The 22,117-nt window shown below is 35.0% G+C and overlaps 1 protein-coding gene across 12 annotated transcripts in view; it reads right to left on the bottom strand.

The window, feature by feature from the left end:
• Positions 1-284: 284 nt before the first annotated feature.
• Positions 285-22,117, bottom strand: part of LOC150105365 (uncharacterized) — a 521,942-nt gene continuing 500,109 nt past the window's right edge. For all 12 annotated transcript variants that reach the window (XM_090394098.1, XM_090394099.1, XM_090394097.1 and 9 more), the window contains 2 exons: positions 9,325-9,573; positions 285-1,770 (listed from right to left, as the gene is read on the bottom strand). In XM_090394098.1, coding sequence (XP_090250224.1) covers positions 1,567-1,770; positions 9,325-9,573 — 453 coding nt within the window. In that variant the 3' untranslated portion in view covers positions 285-1,566. The remainder of the gene's footprint in view (positions 1,771-9,324; positions 9,574-22,117) is intronic.

The following is a 22,117-nucleotide window of genomic DNA, read 5'->3' as shown; positions in this document are numbered from 1 at the left end:
TCTACAAATATGAGTGCTGATCACCGTGTAACCCTAAAAGAAAAAATGTATGAATAACAGTAAGTCAGTGGCATCAAAATTAAAAAAAAAAGTTATTAGCTGGAAATGTATATGCAATATAAAAACTAAAAATGCATATTTATATTTTGGTAACACTTTCTAGGCATTGCATAGAATTTTTCTACATGGAGAAAAGTTAAAAAATAGTAATGTAGCCCTAGTAAGGATGGTGTCTTTGACTAAGAAGAAGAAAAGCAATCATACAATAGTAAAGTAGAGAAAAATTCAACAAAAAACTGAAGGTTATCTTTAATATTCTTGTAATGAAATACAATGAATTTGTTTTAAGGGTATTTTTTTTTTGTTAGACAGTAATAAAAATTATGTCAAATTCTATTTAAAAAAATGTTTTTGAAGAAATTTAAATGTTATTAAGACTTTTCTTGTTTTCAAATTATGGTAATAAAGGTATATTTTTCTTAACATATTTAAGAAAACTACAGGATCTTCACATCCATTGCTCTTCTTATCACACAAAGACATGATTTTATCGTAATGGAAACTATTTGTAGAAGGCACACCTCATTAAGAAATATTTTCAGTATATCACAATAATGAATGTGCATTGTGATAAGATATATTATGGAAGTGAAGCTTTTAACTTCTGTATACCTAAAATTATAATCAATATAATTGTTCAATCAAGAGCTGCTTTTACAAAGCCGAATCTTGGTATTCCTCTATACATGAATATGTGACTTTGTTGGTACAGACTAATATTTCTTGAAGGAACTCAGATTAGCAAAGAAATCAGAGTCCAGTTACGTATGGCTATGAAGATAAAATAAAAGGAATTAAACATTTGTCAGTATTATATGTACAGGTATAAAATTTATAGTTTCAAAAGTTTCTTATGGAAAAACTTTGATTCCAAAGCACAAGTATATGTGCACATTGCATCCCACCCACCGATACACACAGAAGCTTTACAAAATTTAGGGCACCGGTTAAATTATCTTCCAACTTTCTTTAAGGGAATATTGTTCGACTGTGATCATTTAGAGTGAATTCCTTTGTAAAACAAAATGATGCAGTTCAGCAGTGATGACACACACACACACTACACACACACACACACAGAAGATTTGCCCTTGGTCATTTCATCAGAAAAGTAAGCAAATCATGTGACAGGCACTAGGTCTGGAGAATAACATATCCAGGTCATCTGAGCATTTCCTGAATGCAAGGTAGAAGGGTTATAAACTTTCACTGTCTGACTTGGCAGTAGTAAAATAGCTGGTAGTAACAGCAGTTTTGACAATTCTTCTTATTATTCTAGTAATAAGTAATATCTTACTTTCATCTTCAATATAACTTAACTGTTTCACCATAATCACAACCACAATAAATTTATTTGATTATTTTTGTTCTCTTCAGAGTCAAACACAGGCAGTTATGGTACATTTCCCCTTCACCTTTAAGCAGGTAACTCCCCCTCCCCCCATATAGAACTGATATTTAAAGACGGATATAGCTATATTGCAATTCATGTGCAAGGTATTCTTTTCAAGAGCGATTAATATCATCTTTCAGAGTATTAATCCGTGCACATATCTTGAGAGCAGGACCTAACTTCATACTCATAGCACTCATTAGGTGGTCTTCTTTAAGAAGCAAAAGGGCCTGGCCATCAATCTCCTGAGCGTGAAATTCATCAGCATAGTCCGAACAACCAGGAAGAGTACGTATAAATTCCACAACTTCTTGAACCTGGTATAAAAAAAAAATATACAGATAAATGCAAACTGCAATAAAATACAAATGTTAAAACACGTTTAATTTTCTTGACCAAAAAGCTCTGGAAAAACTTTTATTGGGATTATATTGATCAAGTGTATATAATAAAGAACTAAGTTATACCAACTAGTTTCACCAACTAACTCTGTTGGCATCTTCAGGGTACATAACTGATGTAAGGCACTAAAAAGTAAAAAACTGTTACAAACTAAAATCAACCGATTCCAATTATATTAAACAAAGAACAGAGTGCGTACAATACATTCATAGAGCGTGGATGATCTCACTTGTTATTTAGGAACGTTCTACAGTTGGCACTATAATTCAGTTCTGGTGAGTTGAAGGATCTGATAAGGGTCTTCCAGATCACAGGCAAGATTAGTCCTTGGTTCCTGTTAAGGTTTTGTGTACAGCGGGCAACTGTTGTGGCCTCCTTAAAAATTTGGGAGCAGAAGTCCTCCTCCATGTATTCTATCCCACTCTATGGTATGGTTCATTCTTGAGAAATGAAAAGCTAAACCCGATTTTTCTTCTCTATTATTATTGATGTCACCTAGAGTGGGATAGAAGCACAATTCCTTACATGGAGGAGGACTTCCGCTCCCGAATTTTTAAGGAGGCCACAACAGTTTCCCGCTGTACACAAAACTTTAACAGGAACCAAGGACTAATCTTGCCCGTTATCTGGAAAACCCTTATCAGATCCTTCAACTCGCCAGAACTGAATTATAGTGCCAACTATAGAACGTTCGTAAATAACAACAAGTGAGATCATCCATGCTCTATGAATGTATTGTACGCGCTCTGTTCTTTGTTTAATATAATTGGAATCGGTTGATTTTAGTTTGTAACAGTTTTTTACTTTTTAGTGCCTTACATCAGTTATGTACCCTGAAGATGCCAACAGACTTAGTTGGTGAAACTAGTTGGTATAACTTAATTGTTTATTATATACACTTGATCAATATAATCCCAATAAAAGTTTTTCCATAAAATACAAATGTTAAATAGTAATTATCATCTATTTCCAAATTACTCTTAAAGCTGTACTCACTAATAATTACAGAACATTTTCAGTGCCTGCAAAAAAAGGATAATAACTAATAGAAACTGTTAGTTAAAAACACAACTGTTGGTGGTACATATGAGTGTAATGAATATGGTAGTAAGAACAAAACTCTTGTTAAGAGTAGTTCATAACTCAAACAAATTAAGTGATATGTGGATTTATCAAGAATTGTTTGATGTCGGGAATAAAGTTTGTACAACTGGAGAGAGGGGAAGTGTATACTGTGAGATAGTGAATAAGAGAAATGAAAAGTATGGACTTGTAGAATGTAACAAAATGCAAGGGCTCATAGAATGTGAATTTTTATGATAAAAAAAACAAATGAGAAGTTAATCTCAGAAGATGAAAACAAATGGAAAGTGATAAGTTTTGTGTGCAAAGTGGCGAATAGGAGAGCAAAAGTATTGATGTGTAAGGCAGTGCAAGCGCTGGTAAATATGTATGGGATGTAACTGCTGAAAACAGAATTAGTCAAAGATAATTGTGGAATGTTTTTCCACTTGGTTACAAGGTATATTATACTTGAAAAGAAATTATATTCTTGTTTTAACCCTGTATCCTAGCATAAGCACAAGTATGACATAACTTCACAACTAATCTAATTGTACATTGCTACTAAAGACTTCAGATCAATTACCTTAGCATCTCATAATGTAAAAACATTATGGAATCCTCTGGACATTCAATAAGGTGATAAATATTATTTATATTTGTATATGGAAAAATATATGACCTCTGCATTGATTTAATCTTGGTATCTTCTTGGATCTGGCTCCTGCCATTACTCTTGAATCATTCAAGAGTAATGTAGCAATGTATGGGGATTCCATGATCAGAAGTGTGGATGAGGGATACAAAAGGTTTATTTTCAAGGAGGAAAGGAGAGGCGGGTGATTGAGGCTTTGAATATGAAAAATAAATAAGCAATAGAGTTAGTGGTAGCAACTTCAGGAAAGAATGATTTCAAGAGACAAAAGGAGAATGTGAGGATGGATATCAGAAGGTTAACAAGGAGAATAAATGATAACAGTGTAGTGTAAAAAGTAGTCAACATGTTATCTAGATATGACTGATAAATTGTGATGAAAGCAAAGATCAAAGTAAAGCAGTATGTTTTTAAGTTAAGTGAACTCAAAGTTCACTCCATTACAGTTAATATATAAAGGGATGAATGGTGGAGTAGGGGAATTGCATGATAAAAGGGGAGGAAGTCACTCATGTTTTTATCTTTGAAAAATCCTAAAGTGGATTATTTCATCCATTTCAATCAGTAGGTAGGTTAAGTAAGAATGCCTTTGAGAGGACTATGGCATGGAATCAGAAATTGGGGAAACCAATGTCTTTCACATGCATTTCTGATCACTACTTGATGTTTTTCTATTTGTTCTAGGTAAAAAATGATGCTAAAATTATGCAATATTCTTGTAAACTTAATACTTCAATAATATGATTTTGTTTCAGTGATCAACTAGAGGTGGTCTCTCATTCCCTCACACACACAAACAAAATCTGGATTTGAATCATGTCAAAAATATCTCTAAGATAAGAGTATAAGGGGACACGTTATCATCCCTCTATTATCTCTTGAAAGGGACACTTATGGTGGAAGTAGTGTGATTGTTTGGGGTTTGCAACTTACAGAGACGAGGTCCAGGACCCCCTGCGTTTGTCCATATGCATATGCAATGGGGGGGGGGGGCATTTATCTTACAAGATGATAATGCTCATCCTCATCAAGTGAAGCTCGTGAACCAGCATCTTGAAGAAGAGATTATCTTACGTATGGACTGGCCAGCCAGGTCTCCTGAATTTAATCATATTGAACATGTCTCAGATATTCTAGGTAGACTGTTGTTCTCAATCTCCCACCCAAAAAAATCTTGAGGAACTTAGACCTTTTGCAGGAATAATGGTTGTTATTACCAATTGAGTTCCTAGACACCATTATAAATAGCATGAAACATCATTGTGAGCAATATATTGCTGTGAGGGGTGAACACCTTCCTTACTGAGGCATGCTGATAATCTCATTTTGACCTCTCGTTTTTGACAATTCTCTTCATGCAACCATTTATTACAGAATTAAACTATTTATTTAAAACTTTTGTGGGTGTTTCTTTCACATCTCATATCATACTACTTTTTAACTGAATGGCATAAAATTTCACTGTAGTTTTTGAGTTATCATGATTTTTCTCTTTTTTACCTTAATTTATGGAAACTAGTGTAGAAAATAACAGTAAACAGACCAGTGGGAATAATGAAAGAATTTTTATCATCATGGTGGATATTGTCAGTTCCTACACAGCACTTTGGTACAAAGTAATAAAGCAGTTCCAAGGAAGACAGTGCCGTAGCAGGTTCTTTTCACTTGGTTAGAAAATAAATTATATTATTGTTTTTAAACAGGAATGTGCATATGAAGTAACATCAAGAAAGGTAATTTCACATCAACTTGCCTCAAAATTATAGCTCAGACTACACAGCATACCTCCTATTGGATGTGTATATTGCCATGCATTCTACATTACCACTGATCTGCTAGCTAGCATGGTTGGCTGAGTGTAGAATATACTCTCTCCAGCCTGTGAGATGCAAATTCGAATCCCACATAGTGCATGGATGTTTGTGATGTCTGCTGTAACCTGTGTCCTGACACAGTGTGACCTTTTGATGCCTTTACACCATAAAAATCAAATCAAAATTAAAAAAAAAAAAAACATTGATGTAGCTTTATGAATCTCCACAGGTCAAGTTCTTACTGATGAGTTCTCAATAAAAAATCAAACCAATCTGAAAATAATCAGGATAGCGACCCTTCCTATAATGCATGGCAGCACAGTGTCCAAAACAAAGTATGCTATGTACATTATGGGATACTAGGACAACATTATGTGAAGTCATCTGCCTCTGTGTACAAGTCACCTAGTTGTGATGCTATTTCATGTGGAAACTTCTGTTTGATACTGGGGTAAAAGAGAAAAATAAAATTACAATTTCTTATTTTTATCTTTTTCCCAAGCATCAAACAAAAGTCTGCATGCTGAGTTGTATCACGACTAGCTTATATGTATATAGAGGCAGATGAGCTCACATCACCTTGTCCTAGTATCTCATAATATGCATAGCATGCTTCGTTAATTTAGCAAAGTGCTATTGCCAGTTCTGCCTCACCCCTTAATGAATGGCTAATTTTATGGATTTGGCTCATTAAAAAAAAAAAGAGCCCTGTCTTGTTTTTATGCAGAATCAAAAATTGTAAAGGATATGAAAATTATGCTAGGGTTCTAGTAAATCTCTCACCTATGGAGTCAAGAAATGCCTTAAAATTATTATTATTCAGGCCTCCATGGAGTCAAAAGACTCATCACAGGAGGTCCCTCCTAGGAACACAAAGTCTATCATACCACTCCTTGAACTCACTGACTGTTCTCGCTCTCACCACTCTTATCAGGAAATGCATTCCACGGTTCAACCACTCTCCATGCAAAGAAACCACTCCTCACCCTCTTGCTCACAGCTTCCTTTTGTAACTTCCAGGAATGACCCCCTTGTCATCACACCTTCCCACTGTTCAACCAAGCAAAAGAACTCTCCAGTATCAACCCTGTAACTACCTCTCAACAGTTTAAAAGTCTCAATCGTATCACCTTTCCTCCTCCTATCCACCAAACTCTGCAGTCCACATTCCCTCAGCCGATCCTCACAACTAACACTGTACAGTCCTGAAATCATCTTTGTTATCTGTCTCTGTACCCTTTCTCTGTACTGAGAAGGATGCTGAACTGCAGAGATAAGGGACTTATATAATGGAATGATAACTCTTATCTCTGCAGGTCAGCGTCCTTCTCAGTATTGCAGCAATCCTCTGCGTTACCTTTACCACCTTTGCAACGTCCCCCTGAATTTCAGGTTTCTATCAATCATCAACCCCCAGATCTCTTGTCTTCCCCTACTTCCTCCAGTACAACTCCTCTAATAGAGTATGAAGTGTCCCAAACCTCAAGACCTTACATTTTGCTGCATTAAACTGACACCCCCCCATTCATTTTCCCATCTGTCTATTTATTCAAATCCTCTTGCAGGGCTACCACATCTGCACTATTACTAATAACCTTTCCCAGCTTCACATCATTCACAAACAACTGAATATCCCCCTGCAATCCACTGACAATGTCATTGATATAAAGGTTAAACAATATAGGTCCCAGTGCTGAGCCCTGTGGGACCCCACCTGTAACCTTCTGCCTCCTTGATACTGTCCCACCATACACAACTCTCTGATACCTATTGGACAGCACAACCAATCCTGAATCCAGTTGACCAACCTGACATCCAAACCCATGCTGCTGCAACTTAAATATCAGCTTATCATGTGGCACCCTGTTAAATGCATTTGCTAAATCCAAGAAAATGGCAGTATATGCCTTTCCCTCATTAACTACTCTTGTAACTTTATTATAAAAGGCTAGCATTTTACAAAAACAAGAACCCCCTTAACAAATCCATGTTGACTCTCACAGATAACATTACCGTCATCTGCCCAATGCTGTATACAGTCCCTCACTAATTTCTCCAAAATCTTAACGACTACTGATTATATACAAACTAGCCTATAATTAGACACTTCCAGTCTGCTGCACCCTTATGCAATGGCACTATCTTGCCTTCCTTCCATTCCCTGGGCACCTTTCCCGTAGCCAGACCTTCATCGAAAAGCCACGTCAAAGGAGCTATCAGTTCTTTAGCACATTCTCTCAAAACTCTTGGTGAAATACCATCCAGTCCACAGCTTTACTGACATCCAGAGTACTCAGTATTTGGAACACACTCTCCTCCTGCACCTCTAAACCTCAAACCTGCCCTATCCCTCTAGTATTAAAATTTACTCCTCCAGGATGAAATACTCCAATAAAGTGATCATTGAACAATTCCACTATGTCCTGTACATCAGTCGCTCTATTCCCATTTTTATCCCACAATATCATTTCTCCTCCTACTGGCCACATAGCTAAAAAATTCCCTAGGATTTTCTTTGGATCTGAGGGCCAATCTCTTCTCATATTCCAGTTTCGCCTTCCTTACCATACTAGTCATGTATGGTAACTCTCCTGGCCTGTGTCTTATATTCTTCATGTATCTGCTCTTCACCTGTCTCCTTATATCTCTTCCATAGCCTCTTTTTTTGCATGCAGTTCCTGTTTAATATTGTTTGTCATCCACTTCACTCCAAATTGTATCCTCTTCTTTACTCGTGGAATACAGCTTACTATTGCTGCTAACAAATATTCCTTCACAATTTCCCAAGCAGTAATGATATCCCGGCCTTCCAATTCCTCCCTCCATGCAACTTCCCCAAGTTGTTATCTAAGACTATTATAATCACCTGCCTTATAATTCCACATACGTTCCCGTCTCTTTGATACACCTGCATGTCTATTCATCTTCCAATTCAAAACCACATGGTCACTCTCTCCAACTGGTGGGAGATATCATCTCAGTTATTATTATCAACTCTTCTGATGCTATGACCAAATCCATAACTATACATTTGTTAATTCCATGTTAATTAAAGATGTCAAGAAATTATATTCTTGGTTTCATCCTTTATCCAAGTAAGTGATGTGAAGTCATCAGCCTCTATATACAAGTAGCCCAGTCACGAAGTGACTTTACGTGCAAAGTTTATTTGCTTACACCTGGATGAAGGATGAAACCAATAATATAATTTCTTGGCATCTTTAATTTATAATATAACCAAGTAGGGAAAAAACCTTCAACATCTATCTCTAATCCAGAGTATTTTAGTAATACGGTGTGACACCTTTTGACTACTTGTATATGGAACTTCTGCATCACTTCAACCTTGGTATCACTTCTTGGTCTGGCTCCCACTGATGACACCTCAATAAAGGTCAAAACATGTCTGGGTAGTGGCCCTTCCCATCATGCACAGCATTATACGTATCTGTAAGGATATGTGCATTGTATTATGGGATACTAAGGCAATTGACATGAAGTCATCAGCCTCTATATACAAGTAGCCCAGTCGTGAAGTGACTTCACATGCAAACTTTGTTTGCTTACACTTGGATAGAGGAAAAAACTAAGAATATAATTTCTTGGCAATCTTTAATTTATTTTTTGAAGTGGTATACACTTGTGAAACATCATTATGGTGGGTGATATATTTTAGAGAGAAATCAGATCAATGAACAGAAAAAATAATATCAACTGTATTACATTATAAAAATTCAAATATCAGATACAACCATTCATACTAATGGAAAAAAAAAGCTAAAGCTAAAAATATTATTGTTATGAATTTAGGTACCTATAACTACTTTGAAAAGCAAGCATTCACACCATAAACTGTACAGAATTTTTTTTAGTCTAAGAAAGTTACTACTAGAGAATCTTCAAATATATTTAAGAATGAACCAAATAATAATACATACTGTCCACTTCAAAGGATTTTTATTGCTGACAGGAGGAATTGCTTCAGGTCCTTCCACATCCATCTCTTCCTTTTGACTAGGAGGAGTAGTTGGTGACATTGAGCTCTCTGGCCCTGATGGAGTATCTGTAGTTTCTTCTTGCTGTTCCATGTTTTCTTCAGCTTTCATTGATGCCTCACTTTCCAATAAGCCATCATTCTGAGACTGCAATTCTTCAGGCTGCTGTTGTTGATTTAATTCTTGACTTTGCTATCAAAAACAATTATGCATTATTATTATTATTAAAGAAACCACATAAATTTCATCTCTTTTTAGGAATGAAGTACCTAGCTAGAGGAACATTAAGATTAAAAATAATAAACAAATAAAAATATTATTTTATTATATTATGAGATCAGAAGGATCTCATATGGAGGTAACAGGTTTTTTTCTCCCAGAAACTTAGGTTTTTCATCCCACATACAGAAAAATCGGCTCTTCAGAACACATGCAATTTACAGACAAAAAATACTAGTGGTGGTGGGCAGTAGATGACGATGTAGATGATAATCTACAAGGCCTGGTAGTTGGTGGATGGAATGGTGGAGATGGAAAGTTGTAGAGTAGGTGTCCTCCCTCAATGAGTCCTCGGACTCCTTGGAGGTGTCATGAAATAATAAAATATTGTAAACTTTTTTCTTTACAGTAGAAACTGTAGTACATGATTAATCAATGTTATTGATTCATTAGCATCACCTGCTTTAATAAAATGTAATCACTAAATACAAGTGCCATATGCATGCATACTATTAATTTTATTATTTAATAGAAAAAGCAAACATATTTGTAGAATACTCAGAGCTCATACTAGTATTCCTCCCAACTTATATTTAAAATATAATGTAAGAGTTAGAAAAGAGCATGCTAAGCAAGTCTATCCAAAGCTGATGAATTCATTCAGCTTTTGGAGAGTCATCAACAGCATAGTTAAGAACAATAAAAGATGGATAGTCACAATACAGAACAGAGACAATATAGGTTAGAGGAAGAAATTAAAGAAGGAATATGAGAGAAAATACATGAAATCTCTCTCTCTCTCTCTCTCTCTCTCTCTAAAGTATGGGTTTTGTCAGTCATTCATCATCTGAAGGTCAGGAAAGAGTTCAATGCTTTGCAGTATGGTATTTATGGAATGGTAAGGTGATTTTAGCCAGTTTTTGTTGATGATGTCCTCTAACAGGGAAATGTTGGAGAGGAGGGGAAATACCTAAGTCACATTTACTTCCAATGGATTGAACTGAGCCATGATAGTTTCTGCACAGATCAGTCTTGCATATAACTGGCTGAATGTCAGAGATTTGGATGTATTTAGTCTGTTGTGTATGTTTCTCTGCTTTTTAAAATTTTTTTTTATTTTTCTTTCTTTTGGGAGTTAAGGGAGAAGGGGATCTTATAAACTCTGAACTTTGCAACCTCGAAATGTGCAGATATAACTAAGACAAAGTAAAGCTAACACAGAATTTCACATCTCACTCACTCACACACTCACACACACACACACACACACACACACACACACACACACAGACAGACAGACAGACAGAGAGGATAAGAGATCAATTCAAGGAACTATCATAGCAGAAGAGTAAAAGTAAAGACTTATTCCTAGCTGAACACAACCAAATCATCAATAAGCATACAGATTAACTTGTTCTAAAGTTATTGTTTATAAAGTTTCTAAAGCTATTGTAACCCAAATTAACTCAGTGGATAAATGTGCATTAGGCATCCTCTCCTTCCTTTACATTTAGGTGTTAGAGACCATCACTTAAAAAAAAAATGTTTAATATGACAAAAAAAGAGCTCATCAACAGTCAATAAATATTCTGCTGCAATGCAGAATATGTTCCCTTAATCTAGTAATATTCACAGAGTGAATGAGTAAAAACACAGCTAACAGTACAATGAAAGAAGAAATAGACATCACAAAATGACCATTCCTTCTTTCATTTCTTTTACTAGCCCATACTATCTCTCCTCTTTTTATTTCAACTATTTCTTCTTCATTCTCCTTAAGTATGTGATTGAAGTAAATCTAAACACAACTTACAGCTGATGAGCTATTAGCCACATTTCAGCAGCTAAAGCACACTTGTGCTGCAGTAATCAAGTGCATTACACATTCCCCTCTCAAATTATTCTGCTCATTTGGTTTCTTCTTCTTCTTTTTTTTTTTTTTTGATTATGCTATTTTCAAAATGTGCAGAAGGCCACTCACAGAATTTCTGACCAGATAACTAATGATAGTTATCTGGTCAGAAATTGTATATGCTGGCAATGAAAGGCACAATTACTGTGCATGATGACCAGTTGAATGCTACTGAAAAATAATAGAAAAGTTCAAAAAAGTCATTAAGTGACCATGTTTTACTTATGCAACATCATTCAACTACAGTTAAACAAATAAAGAGTTCTAAGACTTTTAGCAGGCTACTCTGAAATAAAACAGTTTAAATGATGTAATAATAGCAGTTGACTCTCACTATTACATTCCACTTAACATATAGTGAGCTCATGAACTTTAAGCAACCTCAACATTAGTTCTCTCTCATACAGTCTGACAACAAATTACTCAAAACAGCCAGCACTCCATCATTAACACAACTGATTTATCAAGTATAACTAGAGGATTTTTATTCTTTTTTTTCTCCTCAGTCTTATCCATTTTGATATTCACAATTTCATAACCTAATGTCTTGTTGTATTATTATATTTTTGCTACTTCATCTACTTCATGTTTGTAATCAATATAATTTCATCCCTTCATATAATTCCTGGGTTCTTCACTTTCTGCATTATTTCTGGACTCAACAGAAGTTTAGTAGTAAAAAAACATCATTGATGTAACTAAATTTTAAGTTAAAAATGTGGTTATTATCTTGCCTTTCAAGAATACCAGGTATGTTTTTTTTTATTATTTTTTTTTATGCCAGTGTATCTTTCTCAAATAATTGTAATTTTACTTGTTAGATTTATTAGTCTTGGGGCAGCCCATTTCCACTAAACTTTAATATCAGTGTTTGAATCACATCAATAATTTCCTCATCATCTAAAAACATGGCATCTTTTTCTGCTCAGATGTCACACAACTAGCTATGAACTCTGTCCAAATATTGTTCTCACAATTCATTAGGACTTCACTAAAAATTTGTGATGAGGAAGAGTCCAGATGATTGTGAAGTCAATCATTCAAATCAAAGAGTCAGTCATTGTGAAGAGTCTTTTCACAATGACTGACTTCAATCTCACAGATGGTACATTTCAGTCTTAGTGCCTTTTTTAAAGGTACTTCCAAGAGCGCTGCTCCACTAAACTGGCATCCAGCATTCCTATGTTTCCCATTAAGCATGTTAAAACAAGAGCAGCAGCTGATGCCCACCATCTTTTGACACTCCAACTGCAAACTTACTGAACCACCTTCACAAACACATTCAGGGCTCAAATAATATGCTTGACCAACCACCTATCGAGAATAGATGTTGTCAGCCAAAGAGTAGCTGCAGACCAGTCAAAATAGAATATTTTTTATTTAATCAAAAATAATCTTTTAAACAAAATGCAGCACCAGTTATCAGTTTATGGAAATCCTACTGACTTATTGAGATATATCATTAAAAAATTAAGGGTCTTGTGCAAGACAAGAGGATTTTGCATCATTTGTTGAGCCCTGCACACACATACACACACAATGAGCACATCGCCTAGAGTCATAAAAGTTTGATCTCACTTTCACTACAAAAGCATTATGATTTATTTTTATGAATTATGAATGTGTCCCAGATGAAATATTCTTTGAAAACTAATGAACTTCTAGAATTTGATTATGCTATATATAAAAATATTTATTTTCAGTGATTTTATCCGAATCTTGCTCATACAGAATGTCAATCCACCCATTCTCATGTCCATTAGCACTACAACAGTACTAATTAGGATGATCTCTGATTTTCACATTTCTTTTCCATGGTCTGATTACTGTTTTTGTTCTCCTTGGAAATTTTTGGAGAGGCTAGTGGTTGCTCTTGACATTTCTAAGACAAATGATTGGATCTGGCACAGAAATCTCCTCATCAGCTTTATGGCCTATTTTCTGTTATTTGCAAATGGGTTGCCAATTTTCTTTCTTCAGATTTCTCCATAAATGCCAGGTTTTCACCAGGGCTTTATACTTTGTCCACACTCTTCCTTCTGCACTTTGAATTTTTTTTCACTTGGTTGTGCTATAAATTAAAGATGCCAAAAAACTATATTCTTGGTTTAATCCTTTATCCAAGTGCAAGCAAACAAAGTTTGCACATGAAGTAACTTCACTTCTGGGTCTGGCTCCCACTGATGAGACTTCAATAAAGGTCAAAAGCAGTCTGGGTAGTGACCCTTCTCATAATGCATAACATTATACATGTCCATAAGGATATGTGCTTTGCATTATGGGATAATAAGGCAAGTGATGTGAAGTCATTAGCCTCTATATACGAGTTGCCCAGTCATGAAGTTACTTCACGCACAAACTTTGTTTGCTTACACTTGTATAAAGGACCAAGAATATAATTTTTTTGGCATCTTCCTTCCCTTCTACACTTTACTAACCTTCTCTTTCTAACCTCATTTCTATTTATATTCTATCCACAATTCTACTAACAACTCTATCCTTCATTTGATAAATTGTTCCCTTCAATCAGAAAGGAACGGGATTTGATTCTCATCTTCATATGGATTTTTTCAATTAAAGGTGAGTTAGCCAATCTCATACGGGGAAAAAACAGGAAATTCAGCATACAGGTAAATCCTCACACAATTTACAAACAAAAAATACTCTTGGTAGGAAGTAGATGGTGTTGCATGAGTTAGGGCCATTGTGTCTGGATGGAGGATTAAGTAGTGAAGACAGTCAGGTGTGCTTGGAGTGGAACACACTCCAGCAATGAGTTGCTGGACTCCTTGAGGTATCACTTAATCATAATAAATAACATACTGCTGAAATGATTCAAGTGTCAAGATCTTCTATAACCAAAGATCTATAAACTTCAATACTGATGTTCTTATTGTCCTCCAGTGAAGTGAGGAAAGTTTACTTCATGTTATGCAATGTTATGCTTCAACTGGCATGTAGGAAACTTTGTTCACAGAAAGTTCTTAAATAATTTTTGTTCAGAATTTCATTCATGGACAGGAAACATCAAATAGATAAACAGAATGATGCAAATATTACTATAATTTGTTGACAATTTACCTCTGATAAATTCAAACTTATAAAATTTCTTTGATATCAGGTCATTTTCCATTTTCTTTCTTCATATTCCTTTGCAATCAATAAAGTATTTCCTCATTAAAAAAAAAATATATGAAACTTGTTTAAGGGTCAAAGCCATATAACTGACCAAGGGATGTGGATCCTATGTCCAATCTTCACATTCTCGTGGTATATCTTGTTGGTATGTATCTGGATACTGAGCAAAAGAGAATGAACTAAAAATCTAGGGCTTAGATGACCAAGTTGTATTCAGTATTGGTTTAAACAATCATCAACATCATTATCATCAAATACCTGATATTTACCTTTGGGGAAGGGGGTACAGATAATTATTTTAGTACATGAAAAAGTTACATCATTACTAATTTCCGATCAACAATTTTCCTCCAAATTCATCTGTTATCTGCACAGATTCCAATATTATCAGATCTTATGTTTCTTTCTTTTAAGATGTTTTTTACTGTATCAATCCATTTGATACAGTAAAAAACACCACCTGATATTAGCTCTACTAACACATTCCTGCATGCTTTTTCCTAATATCCTCATTTTTAATGTGATACTAGCACTGATGAGAGGTCTCCAGTCTTTAATCAAGTGTTTTATTTCTAATCCAGCTCTGAGATCCATACATGAAAATTGGTTTGAACACAGTCTTGTATACAGCTAATTTAGTGTTTTGACTAATTTCTTTCTTATTCCATATAAATTTATTCAGCTGACTTCCCTACCATACAAACTTTACTAATTCTGTTGTCCATTTCCATATTTAATTTACAATCTTCACTAAAAATTGTGCCTAAATAGCTAAAATGTTTTACTTGTTCTACAGGTTCACCATTCAGGATACAGTTGATGTTTTCAATGTTCTGCCTATTTTCAGTCTTTTTATTGCTGATTTTCATATCAAATTTATTAAAACAGTTATTCAATTTAGTCAGGGAATCTTGCAGACTTGTACTGAATGTATTCAGAAGTATAACATCATGTGCATAAAGTAAAGAGCTAAGATTAACATCACCAATTTAATATCAGATTTAATACCACTTTCCTTCATAATGTGATCCATATAGATAACGAATAACAGTGGAGATAATGTGCACCATTGTTGCACATCTGATTTTACCTCAGATCATCTTCCTGTACTGCCTTCGAGTCTGACTGCTGACTTATAACTTAAATAAAGACTGTGTATTGCTTGATATAATGTCCCATTTACACCACATAACTGTAGCATTTTGAAGAGCTTTCCTCTTGACATGTTATCATGTGCCTTTTCCAGATCAACAAATCTTAAATATACATCCTTGTTGCATTCCCAAGATTTTCTGAACTATTGGTTCTTCACCAACCTTCCCTTCCACAATATTTTTTAGCTGTTTCTCAAGTACTTGCATAAATCTTATCAGGAACACTCAGTAGGGAAATACATCTGTAATTCTCGCATTCAGTTTTTTTCCCTTTTTATAGATGAGTACTATGAGAGCTCTTCTCCATTCATCTGAAATTTAACCCTCTGACTAGGCCTTCTGAATTGTGCAATACAGATTGTAAAACTTTTATACCTCCATATTTGAGCATTTCTGGCCAAATTTCACTCAACCCAGCTGTCTTTCCACATTTCAGGTTTTTGATGACTTCATGTATGGATGTGTATTCCTAACTGCATTCCTGTTGGGGGTTTTCTACCATCATGCTGGCACTGCTTGTTTCATTTAGTAGTCTTTCAAATTAATAATTCCAGGCATCTAGAATATCTTTATCTTCACTTTCCATGTCACCTTTATCATCTCTGATTTCTTTTATAGCACTCTTTCCTCCTTTTCTAAGCTTTTTCAATAGCTGCCAGATTTGCCACCTTCCTGATATCTATTTTCTATGTTCTTATTAAAGTTTTCCTGTGAATTTTGTTTTTTACACAGTGCTTCACTTTCTTACATTTTTTTCTCTGTATCTCTAAGAGCATAAGCTGACTTACTTGCCAGGAACTTTCAATATGCTTTCTTCTTTTCCTTCACTGCCTCTTTAACTTCCTATGTGCACCACGGAATTCTGATTTTTCTATCCTTACAAACAACCTCACAACATGCCTCTGTGGTTAAATCAATCAGTTTCTTCATGATTTACATTGAATCTCCAAGGTTTGGTTATTGTTTTCAAACTCATTTTTTCTTCAATAATATTTGTGCATTGAGTATACAGTTCACCTCTAAAAGGTGATCAACCTTGATTTGTTTTAAACCTTTCTTACACACTAATTTTTCAACATGAAATTCAATTTTATCCTAAAACTAAATAGTGATCACCACCTATTTCAAATCCTCTTGTGTCCTGAACTAGCGAGAAAACATCGCTATCAACTATAAAGTGAATGAGACTTTTCTTATTTCTGAATTTATGCATTTTTATGTTGGAACATGGTGTTAGTAATAACTAATCTAGCAGGCATTTACCCTTATTATTAAGTTTGCTTTTCTTCAAATTTTCCCAAAACATTTCTATATATATCTGGTAATCATTTAACCGTAACTATACAGACATAAGTGATGTAAGCAAAGAAGGCAAAAAGAGGTGAAATATTCCAAATAAAGATTATTTCTTCAAGTGATAGTGATCAGAGCAAGGAATGAAGACGGGTACAGAAGTATCTGCAATAAGCAACAATAAAATAAACAAACTGTGCGTTTACCAACCCATCTCACCATATCTTTTCTTAAGCAGTTCTCCTTCCTCCTGTAAATGTCACCACACTTATGCAAGTTCTCATCTCTCTCTCACAAAGCACTCTCCCTCTAGCCATTCCTAACTTTGTATCCTCTAGCACCACATAGGTACAAGTGGAATGACCTCGCAACTTCTTGTCCTGAGTAAGTCATGGAAATCCTCAACAACAGGAACGTATTCATTCCCTATTCCATCCAAAAATCACTACCCACTTTCCAAGCCATAATTTAATAGAATTAGAAAATCTGGCACATGACAAGTGGCATTCATCAAGAACCCAACTTCATATTCAGTCCATATTGAAGCATGCAATACATGCAAAACAACCATCAGCATATCAAAATCTGACTTCATACAGGTCAACAGTAGAAAACTTGTCAAAATGGAAGATGCGCCTTCTGGTTCCTTGCCAAGGCCTATGCTTCTAGCTCTCTCATCTACATGGCACCACTTATACAGCACTTAAAGATAAAGCTTGTATAGAGCACACATAGATATACAACTCGTATAGAGCATTAAAACAAATTGCCTCCTACCCTACCATAAACAGTGCACCAAATGTCTCCTATGGTTTTCAGCAAACAAAGACATCAGAAAAATATTAATATTAAATGACATAGACACTAAAAAGTGTTCATGTGACAATGAATGGCTTCTCAGTGACATCTCTCTAATAATAATAATCAAACACAGGTGTCTAGAAATCTAATCGTCAAAGGCGAGCTATCAGAGATAAGTGGCGAGTGAATTTCATTTCTTTTTTCACATAATGTACACTTTTTTATTTTCATTTGAAAACATTATCTCATTTATGAAATTGAAAGTTTTAATAAATTAAAGAAGCCTTATTTGTAACTTTCTGGAAATAAAATTCCTGGATCTGAAATCCCTAATTTGAACACTGCACTGTTTCATTTTAAAGAATGACAAAAACACTTGCAATTTTAGTTGCTAGTTTTCTCTAAAAGTCATAATGTAAACCAGTCATCTTCACTTTCTTCCATCCTTTTATCTCCTTTAAGGTTCAGAACTTTATTTTCCTTTCTATATGAAAGACTACAAAAAATGAACAGATGAACAGTCATTAAAAACATAACATGCCATATCTTCTTTCCCCAACAGCTGTCTAGTCATTACTGTTGTAATATAACAATTGATAACTTTTAATGTTATATATGTACTCGTGTATAGAGGCTTAAGTGCTGTGAAGACATAATGTTGGAGGTTCAATGGATTTGTAGGAACACAAGTAAGACTTGTGTTCCTCTAGGCAGATGGATGCTGATCTGCCTGTCTGTCCAAAGTACGGGCAAAGACAGGCATATCAGCATCCATCCGCCTAGAGGAACACAAGTCTTACATCTGTAAACACAACTATGGTCATTCAGGCTTGGCTGACTATGTCTTGGACACCACCCACAGAATATCATGGAAGAAACCTACCATGCTCCATCACAGCAAATTCAAGAAAGAGAGACTATACTTAGAAGCAGCAGCAGCTCTTAGAAATCAACCAAATCTTAATAAAAACGGTTGCATTAAGCTTCCGAAAATTTGGGAAACACTCATCACCAGAGATCCTACTTTATATTCCAGGCCACCTACAATCACCCTTAGAGGGCGCTCCACCTAGATAGGACTTTAGTGTCACCCACATGGTTGGGCTTAATATTGTATGATATTTGTGTTATGTTACATTAGTTATTTTTGTAATCCCCGTATATGTCCTAGTGACTAGGACGAAATATAGGAAGTATTAAATTCTTTTTAATCCTTTCTGAGTGTTGTAAAAAATCCATTAAACCTCCAACATTACATTATATATGTACAGGGTGTCCGAAAAAGAATTCTGGGGTTTACAATGAAATTTATTTTATGGCATTTTGAAGCAAAAATGTATATAGCATATATTATCAAAGTACAATGTCACAAGTTTGATTACTTCTTAGTGTAACTCAATGTGTGCACCATTTACAGCCCTACAGACATCAAAATGGAATTCCACCTCAGACCACACTTTAGTAAGCATATCCATAGGAATTGCTTCTATGGTTGATGTCATTCTATGGCACAGGTGGACAAGGGATTGGATTTTTACTTGATAGATGTCTTTTATGTAGTCCCCAAAAGAAGATATCCATTTAAGTCAAATTGGAACTGCGCAGTGGTCTAGCAATGGGACCTTCTCTGCCTATCCATTTTCCTGGGAATCAGTTATTGAGCACAGTTTGCACAATCGCTGCATAATGTGGCGGGGGTTCCATACTGCTGGAAAATGAGGCCTTCCACATTCTCAGTCTGGAAAAACACAAAGTTCTGTAGCATATCCAGTTATGACACACTTGTAATTGTCTCTTCAAGGGAAAAAAAATGGCTCAACAATGTGATCATGCATGATTCCACACCAGACAATTATGGTGATTTACAACTCCATGTACATGAAATGTTGTCTCATCACAAGATAAAACACTATGGAAGTAGTTGTCATGTTCAGCAATAAGGTCTAACATGGTGGTCACAAACTGAACTCTTTGTGGCCTATCAATAGGCTAGATGTGATGAACAAGCTGCAGTTTATAAGCATGAAGTTTCAATCTCTTGTGGACAATGTCATGCACTGTGCTTTTAGGAATGTTTAACTGACAACTCACACTACGAACTGAACATTTCAGGCTACACTGGAAAGACAGTCGAATTTGTTCCAAGTGTTCCCGCATTTAGTGTAAGCATACCTGGTGAGTCCTTTTAAAAACACTTCCTGCTTCCCAGAACTTTTGATGGCACTTATGGATGCTTTTTGTCACTCAGACCATTCCTACCATACTCCTGCCTGAAATTCCTTTGGACAGTTTTAATTAAGTAAGAATAACAGCAATTACAATGGATATGCTTACCCGAGTGCGATCTGAGGTGAAATTCCTCTTTAAGGTAAATGGTGCACACATTGAGTTACACTAACAGGTAATCAAACTTTTGACACACTGTACTTTGATAATATATGCTTCATACATTTCTGCTTCAAAATTGCTGGCCTGGTTGGCCGAGTGCTTAGCATATCCATTCTCCAACTAAAAGGCTGTAGGTATGAATGTTTGTGATTGTCAGTGAAAATACTAGTGGTGGTGGTCAGCAGTAGATAGCATTGGTGTAGATGATGAAGGCATGGAGAGTTGTAGAGTAGGTGCCCTCCCTCGATGAGTCGTTGGACTCCCTGGAGGTGTTACGTAATAATAATAAAATATCATAATATAAATTTCATTGAAAACTCAGGTTTTTTCAGACACCCTGTATACATATTAAAAGACTATAAATATCTACTATTGAGTACCAAAAATCCTTCCCCTCATTTCTCTCACAACAGTATTATACATTGTTCTTCTTACTACCATGCATGATCTACTATGCATCGTACTTCTGATTTTTACTTCAGTTATGAAGAGAGAAAAATTTTACCGATTTACTGTGAGGTTTACCGTTTACTTGAAAATGGTAAACCTCACACAGTTCAAGCAAAACAATTAAGTTTTTCATATCATGAATACATTTAGGTTAAATTACAGTGATCATTACAAGAAATAAATTTTATAATCCAATGCATTCAATCAGTTCGATATTAACTACATATACAGTGCACCTGATATGTAACAGACAGTCTATTATTAAAAAAAAAAAAGACAATAATAATAATTATTATTATTATTATTATTATGTGACACCTCCAAGGAATCTAAGGACTCATTGTGGGAGGGCACTACTTCACTAAAGTCATCATCTCTCCTACTTAATCCTTCACCTATTACTATCATCAACATACAGCAGCACCTACTGCCCACTACTACTACTAATAGTAGTTTTTGTCTATAAATTTTGTGCATTCTCACAGCCGATTTGCTCATGTGCAGGATGAAAAACCTGAGTTTTTGGGAGAAAACTTTCCACACGAGATCAGCTAACTCACTTTCAAATAAAAAAAGCCTGAATAATAATTCCTCTCGTCATGACGAGAATTGAACTCAGGTCTTTTCCAATCAAAGGGTGCAATGTTCCACTGTTCTTCCAATCATGTAATTGAGACGCTTATATAATTGCACTTTTCTCACAATATAATTTCATTAACAAAATAAATTGAAAATTATAAACACAAAAATTAGAACTGGCATAGTGTGATCAAATAATGCAGTACATCCATACTATTTGAACACCTTGTAGGTTTATAATTATAGTATTATCCTAAGTTTATTTTCACAACTTATAACAAGATTTTGGTTAGTGTAATTAAATACTTGAACATTTTACATAACAAAAAGGCTTTTTAATCCTTTTATATAAAAAATAAATTATCTTGCAAACATAAGTTAATGCATGTGTCAAAAGTAAGTCTGGTTCCACAGTGAGTGCTGCCTACTTTCTTGTGTTTTTTTTGTGAATTTTATTATTTCTTTTCATACATTTAGTTTTTTAAAACATCACTTATTGCAATATTTATATAAAGTATACTAATACCTTGGGAAAGTAAAATATTTTTGTGATTAATAGATTTATGTTGTATTTCTGGAACCCTGCTCAAACAACATGCTCCAGAACCAACACCTGTCCTGTATATCTCTCTCTCTCTCTCTCTCTACAAACTTTTATACTCACTGGGATAAGTGCCTTATAGGTGGAAGTAATCATATATTCAACTTATTCCAAAAAAGTGAAGCTAAGCGTCTGCCATCCAATTACCTAATAATCACTATTACCTCCCCAAAATAATGGAGAAAATCAACAATTCGTATT

This window comes from Typopeltis vanoorti, chromosome 6, assembly GCF_054136105.1.
Source record: "Typopeltis vanoorti isolate ZY-2024b chromosome 6, IOZ_Tvanoo_1.0, whole genome shotgun sequence".
NCBI classification, from domain to species: domain Eukaryota; kingdom Metazoa; phylum Arthropoda; class Arachnida; order Uropygi; family Thelyphonidae; genus Typopeltis; species Typopeltis vanoorti.
Note: the sequence above shows the minus strand (reverse complement) of the source record. Positions and strands in the feature narration are given on the sequence as shown.